The 12500-nt window shown below is 38.0% G+C and overlaps 3 protein-coding genes across 3 annotated transcripts in view; 1 reads left to right on the forward strand and 2 right to left on the reverse strand.

Moving 5' to 3' along the window:
* The window catches only part of LOC138036337 (uncharacterized), a 2653-nt gene extending 129 nt beyond the window's left edge, over positions 1–2524 (reverse strand). The window contains exons 1-2 of the mRNA XM_068882657.1: positions 1978–2524; positions 1–1617 (exon numbers count right to left, since the gene is read on the reverse strand). The exon at positions 1–1617 is cut by the window's left edge and continues 129 nt beyond it. Of these exons, the coding sequence (XP_068738758.1) occupies positions 405–1617; positions 1978–2402 (1638 nt within the window). The 5' untranslated portion in view covers positions 2403–2524 and the 3' untranslated portion in view covers positions 1–404. The remainder of the gene's footprint in view (positions 1618–1977) is intronic.
* A 2095-nt stretch (positions 2525–4619) lies between these two features.
* On the forward strand, positions 4620–5249 carry LOC138036325 (uncharacterized). The gene is made up of 2 exons (XM_068882647.1): positions 4620–4962; positions 5050–5249. Exons 1-2 carry the CDS (start codon positions 4620–4622, stop codon positions 5247–5249), a joined length of 543 nt encoding a protein of 180 aa, XP_068738748.1.
* A 5756-nt stretch (positions 5250–11005) lies between these two features.
* On the reverse strand, positions 11006–11857 carry LOC138036326 (uncharacterized). The gene has a single exon (XM_068882648.1). The coding sequence runs from the start codon at positions 11855–11857 to the stop codon at positions 11006–11008; it is 852 nt and encodes a 283-aa protein (XP_068738749.1).
* Between the last annotated feature and the right edge of the window lie 643 nt (positions 11858–12500).

The raw sequence follows: 12500 nt of genomic DNA on the forward strand, positions 1-12500 counted from the left end.
CTATACTGTTATTAACCTGTGCAGCAGATCCAAGAAACTTTATGGTGGAAGGAAGGGAAATATGAGAACTAGAGCCAGAGCCAACCATTATTTTAAAAGGTGTTGTTTTCTTTCCATTATCTTTATCCATTTCACTAGTAATAGTTGGCTAGATATACAAACTACAAGAATGTACAAAGTATCAGAGTACTATTGCAGCAATCAAACAATTTTGAGTTGGATGACAAATCAGTCAAAAAATCAGACATTAGTCAACATTCAAAATTCACTGACATGTAATAAACACAAGTGTCTTCTTATTCAAAGATTTTAATTAATCAATGATTCAAGCTAAAATAATAACAAATGGAGATTATTTCATGACCAAAAGGAAGCAATTAAGTAAATGCATGCACAAGATAAATTCATGACAGTTGCTTGTATATTTTTTGGGTCAACAGTTCTGGCACTAAATAATCTTTATAAAAGGTAGTCAACTTCTTTAACATGGCTTCCCAAAAGTCTCTATTGAACTCCACTTCAACAATCATGATTCCCTTGTCAGTGTAAATAATTAAATCTGCCATTAACAGACCAGTTGTAGCAAGTTCACCTTGGATTTGGTAATACCGGTACCATTTTGTTTCTCTCTTAAGATGATACTTTCCGTCTACTTTATGTACATATTCAGATGCAGCAATGTGAGGGGGCAGACTACGTTTAGAAAAAAGACTTTTTACCTCAATTACCCTCTTTGCACAGCAGAGGCAATGACGAATACCATCTGGGCTTGCACCAAGGTGTGGCCAGGACACATTAACAACAAGGCCACTTTTGCAAATAACCAATCCCTTGTGCTTTTTTCGAAGCTTTTTTAAGTGCAAGTCTAATGCCGAGTTCTCTTTTTCATGCCCCCATCTAAATTGCTCTGGTTGCTTTTTTGGTGGAATGGGATGATAATTTAAAAGTTCTTTTAAAATGTTATCCTTGTTTGTGTTCTCCGGAAGGTGACAAATTCGATAAAAGTTTGACCCTGTAAGTCTTCCTGTTCTCTGCTTTGACCAAAAATCAGTCTGCCCCTGGTTCTTTTTTTTCTCACAGATCATGTCAGCTTGCTTTTGAGTTACTGCTATTTCCTCAAAGAATTGGGACACTTTCTCTGCATCAGCTGATTCAATAAGGCCACATTCAGAAACAAATCTATCTCTAATTTCAGAAACTGAGAAAATCTCCACACCCTCTACCTCTTCCACACAATCGACATGTTCATCTGCGCTGATGAATGATTGCAGAATTTTTTCACTTACATTTGGAAGCTCAGGCTGAGGTAACACATGTAGAGCTACAGCACTATTACAGACATTTTGCAAACCATCTCTAAGCTTTCTGTAAAGTGTACTTGGATCAGGGTTCCTTGTTCTTGGTTCAAAATTTTCTACAGTAGGGCACGTTTTTTCTTGTTTTCCATATTCCAATTTTGTAAGTTTAAGGTTTTGTAATAAACAGCAATTGGTGTTTGGTTTAGCACGTTTAATCCATTGACATTCACCTGATGTACAGGACTTCAAATCATTTACCCGAGCAGTGTGTTCAAGGTCAAACAAGACCGCAGCAACATGACGGCAGGTTCCATCCAAACTATGAATATCAAACAAGAAGTTCTTTTAACTTTGGTTAGCACAATATTTACGACATATACATACTACACATTCAAATATGCTATCCAGTTATGAGAGGAAACAACTATTTTTAAAACTGAAAATAAAATACCTGTGAAAAATAAAGTACATTATGTCATACTACACATTCAACATGAATAAGCATAGTCAGTCTAAAACCTGAAGAAGTGTTCGGTGGTCAGAATGATACTGCGAAGAATAGCTAAATAACCTAATTGCATTTTTTTTTCCTGAAAACGTTTTTAGTGTATAATAAACAAAATTAGCACAAAAATGAACAAGTATGAATGTAGGTTCATACAGTACATGTAATACTAACCCTCCTTTACAAGGACAAAATCCACTTTTTACAGCTCCGGAGTTTTCCAGAATAACAAATCCATCGTATGTGGCTTTCTTTGTATCTGTTTTAGACCTCTCAGTTGGTAAAACTTTGAAGCGAAAAAAGCAATGTTCCATGTCCTTCACCTTATACACTGAACAATCCTGTACATGACCATCTGCAAACAATTTATACCCTTGCAAGCTTTTAAAAGATTTAAGCTTTTCTGCCGTGTATTCTTCCTCAGAACCAATCAAATACGTATAGAGATCGGGAAAAGTGAATTCCGGCATGCCAGAAAAATCATAGGACCAGTTCTGGATAAGCTCAGGTCGTGGAAGACGTCCTTTGTCGGTTTCCAGTTTCTGTTCGATAACTTTCGTCAAGTCTTCGTCCTCTTCGTCGAGCTTTGGTAATTTCATTTTAAAAGCTTTCTGGGCGAGCTCTACTAGTTCTGCTTTACGTTTTGCACCACCTTGGTCGGAAACTTGTATTCCTCGCTTTGTCAAATACTCTTTCAACCAAGCAACATTTCTACCTTCGAATTGCTCCTCCATCTTGAAAACTATTCCCCTAAGCCTCGCTTGCGCGTTCAAATTCACTACCAGTCTCTAGCGGCAAAACATATCGGAATTGGGCTATTATACAGTCCGCAACAATTTCCATAGATGGGGTCGATGATGAAGAAATAACAAGCGCAGAAAACGTTGAGCCAAACGTAAACAACCCTGGCAGCAGCAAAGAAAAGTCAGAAAACCTTCACAAACCTCTGAATTATTTGACAGCGGTGACAGGTAAGAGTTATAAAATGCTCTCCGATTGGAGGGCCAGACAATAGAATTGTGTCCAAAAGCAACATCGAGACGGACGTCTGTGAAAGTTTTGTTCAATCAGCATGTTTGAATACCGTATTTGAGAGTTTTTGATATGCGTACTGTACAAGCAGATACAAGACAGGTGTATCCGTATTACAGTGTAATATTGAGATAACTATACCATAAATCAAACATTTTTTATTTCTCACTTGGCTATAACGTTTATGCAACCCATTGAAGTTTTGGCGGTCGCCATGGTGTTCCTTCAGGTGCGACGGAAGCCGATGAAACAGAGAAGCCGGTACCCCGTCAGTCGGCCGTATTGAAGGCAAATAAAAAGAGGAAAACCGCTTCTGATGTATTTACAAAGTTAAAGATTGTTTTTAACTCCTTTGTGGAGTATCAGCAAGCGGCTGACAAGAGCTTCCTCGAAGCTGAAGCGGCAAGAGAAAGGCGAGAGGAGGAAAGAGCGGAGAAGCGAAAGAAGGAGGATCAAGAATTTCTCCTGAAACTGGCGCAGGTTCTTCACAAGTAGAACCAAGTACCTGCGTAAGTTTCTTGCCATTTTGTGCGAGCCGTTAAAAGAAATTAGACTAGCTTATGAGCGATTTTGAAACTTTCATTCCTTGAAATTATATTTCTTATGTTGAATTTTACGGCATCCGAATTGTATCGTTAATTAATTCGCTGTTATTTATTGCTCAAAATGTTTCGGCTCATTTTAACCGCCGTTTTCAATACTGTTCAAATATTGAGCTTGGGTCTCCTATGCCTGTTTTTTATGTTGGACAGATATTTTAGTATCGAGTCTGTGTACATGTTCATTTGTAGTGTATCTCCTCTGTTGAGGAATGATGCATATGGCTTTTCACTGTTACTGGTACATACCATAGTTAATAGATGTAGGCTGGTTATGAAACTCGACAAGTTTCTTTGTTTCATGTTTTTGTTCGCTTTTTTGGCCTTGACCCTGCACAAAACCCGACAAAAACAGGCTTTTTTCGGCAGGATAACCAATCAAAAGCTTCGACTAATTTATTCGAAATTAACTTGTGAACCAAAAGCAAAAGATTGTGCAGGGTCACGGTCGGTTCAACATCTAATTGCGACTTTATTGTTCCTGCTTTTGAAATTCCCAGGGTTTCATAACCAGTCCCTAGATTAACTATGTACATATATACCCATAAATAAATGCATTAAAATGCACTGGTCAGACATGGGCTCCCCCCAAGAAATGCACTATTATTTATGTGTTTACTATTGGAGAATTTCCTACAATTTATGTTTACCCACCAAGAATTCCAGAGATTTTCACTAGACCTTCCACATTTTTTTCTAAATCTTATTCCTAGGGAATTCCAATATTCCTCAACTAATAAATAGTTGCTTAGGGCAACAATGTGCATGTGCAATAATCAGATTCATCAAGAGTCCACCCCAAAACAGACTGACAATAATGTATTAACAGCAATGCCTATAAACTGTATATCATAAGAAATCACATGGACTAGCTTGAGTACAAAAATATGAGTGAAGTTCTCAAAATTGCACTATCTGCTTGAGTGGGACACATCAATTTCTCATACTATGGAAACCGCAAAATATGGCATTCTTGTTACTCCCGAAAAATACACTTGATAATCGTACGGCTCTTGCCCCAGTCAGAAGTGTTGAATGTACTGTAAGAAATACAGCATCCTCTTACTGTTCTCTGTGACCAAGAGCACAGTAAGCCGAGTTTACATAACCTGGATCCATTTCTTAGCCCTCACTTTCAAGGAGTCATTACTTCGCTGGCCATCAAAAGAAGAGGTCAGGGTACATATGCCTTCTTCTTTCTCCAAATACCTTGACACTAGAATAATAATAGACTGTACGGAGTTCTTTATTGAAAAGCCTTCTTCTCCCAGCGCCCAAAAAGCAACTTGGAGCGACTATAAACATCACAACACTGTAAAACTCTTGGTTGGTATAACACCATCAGGGGCTTTTTCTTTTGTTTCAAAGTTATGGACAGGGAGTACAGGTGATCGACGTGTAACCCAAGAAAGTGGCCTACTTGATCTTCTAAAGGAAGGAGACCATGTTATGGCAGACAGAGGATTTACTGTGAGAGATCTCCTTACTAAGAAAGGAGTAAAGCTTAACATACCACCCTTCACTAAAGGTAATACTTCAACAGAAACTGAAAGCAGTGCAGGCCACGTTATTTTAAAACATAAATAAGATATTAAAAAATTGTTAATTTTGTCAGGTAAGCAGCTGTCAAGAAAAGCACGCAAGCAAACTAGCTCAATCGCAAAAGTCAGGATCCACGTTGAGAGAGCCATTGAACGAATGAAGGAGTTCAGGATCCTGCAAGGGAATATTCCATTGTCAGCAGTCAAGAATATGGATCAGGAAGTCACTATTTGTGCTGCATTGTGTAATCTCTTGCCTCCACTTGCAAAGTAATACACTAGTGTGGAACCTAGTGGCCCACACAGCCATAAATGGGTCTTTAAATGTGGGAGAGTATTGTTTTACTTGGGGAAAACAAAATCAACATTACCAAGCAATATAAGACAAAATGAAATAACTTTTATTTAAACTGGGAAAACTACAAAGAAGGTCCAAGTTATGAAACAGTTACATGTAGGCACAATTAATTTCTGGACTAAAAAAACTTTACTACTTTATTGATTAGTAACAGGGACCAAACACTTCTTGCAACAATTATTTTGCTATTCTATACTGTTATTAACCTGTGCAGCAGATCCAAGAAACTTTATGGTGGAAGGAAGGGAAATATGAGAACTAGAGCCAGAGCCAACCATTATTTTAAAAGGTGTTGTTTTCTTTCCATTATCTTTATCCATTTCACTAGTAATAGTTGGCTAGATATACAAACTACAAGAATGTACAAAGTATCAGAGTACTATTGCAGCAATCAAACAATTTTGAGTTGGATGACAAATCAGTCAAAAAATCAGACATTAGTCAACATTCAAAATTCACTGACATGTAATAAACACAAGTGTCTTCTTATTCAAAGATTTTAATTAATCAATGATTCAAGCTAAAATAATAACAAATGGAGATTATTTCATGACCAAAAGGAAGCAATTAAGTAAATGCATGCACAAGATAAATTCATAACAGTTGCTTGTATATTTTTTGGGTCAACAGTTCTGGCACTAAATAATCTTTATAAAAGGTAGTCAACTTCTTTAACATGGCTTCCCAAAAGTCTCTATTGAACTCCACTTCAACAATCATGATTCCCTTGTCAGTGTAAATAATTAAATCTGCCATTAACAGACCAGTTGTAGCAAGTTCACCTTGGATTTGGTAATACCGGTACCATTTTGTTTCTCTCTTAAGATGATACTTTCCGTCTACTTTATGTACATATTCAGATGCAGCAATGTGAGGGGGCAGACTACGTTTAGAAAAAAGACTTTTTACCTCTATTACCCTCTTTGCACAGCAGAGGCAATGACAAATACCATGCGGGCTTGCGCCAAGGTGTAGCCAGGACACATTAACAACAAGGCCACTTTTGCAAATAACCAATCCCTTGTGCTTTTTTCGAAGCTTTTTTAAGTGCAAGTCTAATGCCGAGTTCTCTTTTTCATGCCCCCATCTAAATTGCTCTGGTTGCTTTTTTGGTGGAATGGGATGATAATTTAAAAGTTCTTTTAAAATGTTATCCTTGTTTGTGTTCTCCGGAAGGTGACAAATTCGATAAAAGTTTGACCCTGTAAGTCCTTCCTGTTCTCTGCTTTGACCAAAAATCAGTCTGCCCCTGGTTCTTTTTTTTCTCACAGATCATGTCAGCTTGCTTTTGAGTTACTGCTATTTCCTCAAAGAATTGGGACACTTTCTCTGCATCAGCTGATTCAATAGGGCCACATTCGGAAACAAATCTATCTCTAATTTCAGAAACTGTGAAAATCTCCACACCCTCTACCTCTTCCACACAATCGACATGTTCATCTGCGCTGATGAATGATTGCAGAATTTTTTCACTTACATTTGGAAGCTCAGGCTGAGGTAACACATGTAGAGCTACAGCACTATTACAGACATTTTGCAAACCATCTCTAAGCTTTCTGTAAAGTGTACTTGGATCAGGGTTCCTTGTTCTTGGTTCAAAATTTTCTACAGTAGGGCACGTTTTTTCTTGTTTTCCATATTCCAATTTTGTAAGTTTAAGGTTTTGTAATAAACAGCAATTGGTGTTTGGTTTAGCACGTTTAATCCATTGACATTCACCTGATGTACAGGACTTCAAATCATTTACCCGAGCAGTGTGTTCAAGGTCAAACAAGACCGCAGCAACATGACGGCAGGTTCCATCCAAACTATGAATATCAAACAAGAAGTTCTTTTAACTTTGGTTAGCACAATATTTACGACATATACATACTACACATTCAAATATGCTATCCAGTTATGAGAGGAAACAACTATTTTTAAAACTGAAAATAAAATACCTGTGAAAAATAAAGTACATTATGTCATACTACACATTCAACATGAATAAGCATAGTCAGTCTAAAACCTGAAGAAGTGTTCGGTGGTCAGAATGATACTGCGAAGAATAGCTAAATAACCTAATTGCATTTTTTTTTCCTGAAAACGTTTTTAGTGTATAATAAACAAAATTAGCACAAAAATGAACAAGTATGAATGTAGGTTCATACAGTACATGTAATACTAACCCTTCTTTACAAGGACAAAATCCACTTTTTACAGCTCCGGAGTTTTCCAGAATAACAAATCCATCGTATGTGGCTTTCTTTGTATCTGTTTTAGACCTCTCAGTTGGTAAAACTTTGAAGCGAAAAAAGCAATGTTCCATGTCCTTCACCTTATACACTGAACAATCCTGTACATGACCATCTGCAAACAATTTATACCCTTGCAAGCTTTTAAAAGATTTAAGCTTTTCTGCCGTGTTTTCTTCCTCAGAACCAATCAAATACGTATAGAGATCGGGAAAAGTGAATTCCGGCATGCCAGAAAAATCATAGGACCAGTTCTGGATAAGCTCAGGTCGTGGAAGACGTCCTTTGTCGGTTTCCAGTTTCTGTTCGATAACTTTCGTCAAGTCTTCGTCCTCTTCGTCGAGCTTTGGTAATTTCATTTTAAAAGCTTTCTGGGCGAGCTCTACTAGTTCTGCTTTACGTTTTGCACCACCTTGGTCGGAAACTTGTATTCCTCGCTTTGTCAAATACTCTTTCAACCAAGCAACATTTCTACCTTCGAATTGCTCCTCCATCTTGAAAACTATTCCCCTAAGCCTCGCTTGCGCGTTCAAATTCACTACCAGTCTCTAGCGGCAAAACATATCGGAATTGGGCTATTATACAGTCCGAAACAATTTCCATAGATGGGGTCGATGATGAAGAAATAACAAGCGCAGAAAACGTTGAGCCAAACGTAAACAACCCTGGCAGCAGCAAAGAAAAGTCAGAAAACCTTCACAAACCTCTGAATTATTTGACAGCGGTGACAGGTAAGAGTTATAAAATGCTCTCCGATTGGAGGGCCAGACAATAGAATTGTGTCCAAAAGCAACATCGAGACGGACGTCTGTGAAAGTTTTGTTCAATCAGCATGTTTGAATACCGTATTTGAGAGTTTTTGATATGCGTACTGTACAAGCAGATACAAGACAGGTGTATCCGTATTACAGTGTAATATTGAGATAACTATACCATAAATCAAACATTTTTTATTTCTCACTTGGCTATAACGTTTATGCAACCCATTGAAGTTTTGGCGGTCGCCATGGTGTTCCTTCAGGTGCGACGGAAGCCGATGAAACAGAGAAGCCGGTACCCCGTCAGTCGGCCGTATTGAAGGCAAATAAAAAGAGGAAAACCGCTTCTGATGTATTTGCAAAGTTTGATAAAGTGTTTGAGTCCTTTGTGGAGTATCAGCAAGCGGCTGACAAGAGCTTCCTCGAAGCTGAAGCGGCAAGAGAAAGGCGAGAGGAGGAAAGAGCGGAGAAGCGAAAGAAGGAGGATCAAGAATTTCTCCTGAAACTGGCGCAGGTTCTTCACAAGTAGAACCAAGTACCTGCGTAAGTTTCTTGCCATTTTGTGCGAGCCGTTAAAAGAAATTAGACTAGCTTATGAGCGATTTTGAAACTTTCATTCCTTGAAATTATATTTCTTATGTTGAATTTTACGGCATCCAAATTGTATCGTTAATTAATTCGCTGTTATTTATTGCTCAAAATGTTTCGGCTCATTTTGACCGCCGTTTTCAATACTGTTCAAATATTGAGCTTGGGTCTCCTATGCCTGTTTTTTATGTTGGACAGATATTTTAGTATCGAGTCTGTGTACATGTTCATTTGTAGTGTATTTCCTCTGTTGAGGAATGATGCATATGGCTTTTCACTGTTACTGGTACATACCATAGTTAATAGATGTAGGCTGGTTATGAAACTCGACAAGTTTCTTTGTTTCATGTTTTTGTTCGCTTTTTTGGCCTTGACCCTGCACAAAACCCGACAAAAACAGGCTTTTTTCGGCAGGATAACCAATCAAAAGCTTCGACTAATTTATTCGAAATTAACTTGTGAACCAAAAGCAAAAGATTGTGCAGGGTCACGGTCGGTTCAACATCTAATTGCGACTTTATTGTTCCTGCTTTTGAAATTCCCAGGGTTTCATAACCAGTCCCTAGATTAACTATGTACATATATACCCATAAATAAATGCATTAAAATGCACTGGTCAGACATGGGCTCCCCCCAAGAAATGCACTATTATTTATGTGTTTACTATTGGAGAATTTCCTACAATTTATGTTTACCCACCAAGAATTCCAGAGATTTTCACTAGACCTTCCACATTTTTTTCTAAATCTTATTCCTAGGGAATTCCAATATTCCTCAACTAATAAATAGTTGCTTAGGGCAACAATGTGCATGTGCAATAATCAGATTCATCAAGAGTCCACCCCAAAACAGACTGACAATAATGTATTAACAGCAATGCCTATAAACTGTATATCATAAGAAATCACATGGACTAGCTTGAGTACAAAAATATGAGTGAAGTTCTCAAAATTGCACTATCTGCTTGAGTGGGACACATCAATTTCTCATACTATGGAAACCGCAAAATATGGCATTCTTGTTACTCCCGAAAAAGACACTTGATAATCGTACGGCTCTTGCCCCAGTCAGAAGTGTTGAATGTACTGTAAGAAATACAGCATCCTCTTACTGCTCTCAGCTGCCTGCAGGCTCAGAGAAAGTTTCAAAGGCAATCTGAAATTAAATTTTAGAAGAGAGTCTTTTTTTTTAAGTTCTGTTCTTCTGTTAATTAATTCCAAGTTGCTAAAAGGGCAGTGTCACATCATGGAATTGAATATTTGGACCAAAACAGAGCTACAGCATCTTTGTAAAATAATTCCATCTACATGTGACTGCACCGCCCCAGCTATGATATAACATTATAACATTGTGGCAATTGAGTTCTTTTTTGTGATTTTCAATGTCTTGCTTTTTCACATGAACAAATTCAGCCAGTTTGAATTTTTTTTCAAAATTTACTGCAGAAAACAAAAATTTGCAGGCCTTGATACAATTTCTATCTGATATTTCATGTATAGTATTTTTCCATAAGAATGCAGGAATGTAGTGTTTCCTTTTTATACCTGTCTTAAGTCTTTGATTTCATCTCAATGCAGTTAATAGTAGATTTTTTCATGCCACACTGTAATTTGAAAATCAGAATAGTGTGCTCTTTTCCTGTATATTGTTAATTCATTTAAGAATTCTTTATTATTATAAAACAAATGCAACAAAACAGCTACAGCAGCTTAAACTGTCTATAAGTTCAATGTATGATTTAAAATAAGTAAAACTTAATATTCCAATACATTGAAATAATTATTTGAGTCATGTGTGTTATCTGTGAGCTGATCAATTGAATAATTGTACATAAAACTGATAATACTTTTGTTAAGTTGTTGAGGAAAACGAAACAATGACTGCTGCCATTTGATTTCCCTCACACAAATGGACTGCAGTGCAGAGCAAAAATTAATGCTCTGTACAGGGTAATGACTTTGCAAGATGTTTTATAGCCACAAGAAGCATTTACAAGGCCCACCAAATATCCAGACTATTACAGAAGGTGAGTACCTGAAGGGGAGTCCTATTTGAAAGGGGCATGGAATTGAATATTTGGACCAAAACAGAGCTACAGTATCTTTGTAAAATAATTCCATCTACATGTGACTGCACTGCCCCAGCAGTGGCAAAACAGCGGTGAATTTTTAAATACGCGCGCGTCGTGAACTTTCGCCGGCCATCCAACAAAAATGTCAACAAAACGATAGTTGCTGTCAACCAATCCCTGCAGTGTTACTGCGTGGAATCCTTTTCGATTCACGTAATCTTCCGGACTTTGGAGAGGTGCAATGATAGGCACATGGCAACCGTCAAGAGCGGCCACTACTTGGGGAAACCCCGCACAATCTCTAAAACCATCGATCTGATCTTGTACTTCTTGCTGATTTTGTGGAAAGAAAATATACCGAGGAAGAAGAATACCTGCAACTACCTCACATACGTGTTTCACGATGGTACACACGGTGGATTTTCCAACGCCAAACAAGTTTCCAATTGTTCTGTAGCGAGCGGAGTCGGCAAGCCAATACAAAGTGATTGCAACGCGATGGCGAACTGCAATGGCTTTACGAAAGTTCGTGTTCTGTTTCGCGATATGGGGTGATAGTTCAGCGCACAGATATTCAAACGAATCCTTCGACATCCTGAAGTTCTCTACCCAATCATTATCGCTCCAGCCTTGGCAGGTCTCCTCCCAAAAGGACTGAGACCTGCTTTTACTCCAAACTCGACGTAAACTTGGGGCGCATTGAAATAGTTGCCGCGCCAACAACAAAAAAAATACAGATGAGACAAGACATCTGCGGCGGAGGTATCGGTAGAGTCGTCTCCTGGCAAGCTTTGCACGACTTTCCGCGATTTTTCGGCTTTCTTCTCTCCGTGTTTTCCAAAACAAAAGCGCAATATTTAGCGCATCCGCCATTTTGTTTACATTGTTGTTCAATTTTACGTCAATTACAATTACACGAACGCGAGGCTGAGCATGAACATGAGGCTGCGTTGTTGTCAGCTCTCGTAGTTCGGTGTGAACGAGTTGATCAGTTAACCATGTTCAATTAAACATGGTTTCGTTAAACTTTGTTTAATTAAACATGTTTTTTGGTGTGAACAGGGTATCAGACTTCTACCATGGCGCTACTATGATAGACAATACCAAAACAATATCGTGTACTGTTAGACCTGCATATTACGCAAAGACAACTGTCATCATGTCATCCCAGAAGACAATGTTTTTCACTTCCCATTTATTTTCTTCAATCTTTCTGGGTTCAGTACTTTGCTAGTAACCACATGTCTTCTCAGGCTATTTACCCAAGACTTCTACCATGGCACTACAATAATAGACAAAACAAAAACAATATCGTGCACTGTTAGAGCTATACATATTACGCAAGGACAACTTGAATCTCCTGGAAGACAACACGCAGCTCAGTTGACATCATGGAATAAATCGCTGTGTTACTTCACTACCACACGTAAGCAATGCGTGTCAATTTTTTAAAGAGGACAGGAATTTCTTCTTTCTGACAAATGATTAATTAATAGGCCGGTAGCCAGGTTTTTAA

The sequence above is a fragment of the Montipora capricornis genome, unplaced genomic scaffold (genome assembly GCF_036669925.1).
Source record: "Montipora capricornis isolate CH-2021 unplaced genomic scaffold, ASM3666992v2 scaffold_477, whole genome shotgun sequence".
Classification (NCBI taxonomy): Eukaryota; Metazoa; Cnidaria; class Anthozoa; order Scleractinia; family Acroporidae; genus Montipora; species Montipora capricornis.

Bases quoted from the DNA above. Each gene is read 5' to 3' on its own strand.
- LOC138036325 (XM_068882647.1), top strand. From the start codon at position 4,620: ATGCCTTCTTCTTTCTCCAAATACCTTGACACTAGAATAATAATAGAC. The intron at 4,963-5,049 runs GTAATACTTCAA...TAATTTTGTCAG, and splicing joins CATACCACCCTTCACTAAAG to GTAAGCAGCTGTCAAGAAAA.
- LOC138036326 (XM_068882648.1), bottom strand. From the start codon at position 11,857: ATGGCGGATGCGCTAAATATTGCGCTTTTGTTTTGGAAAACACGGAGA.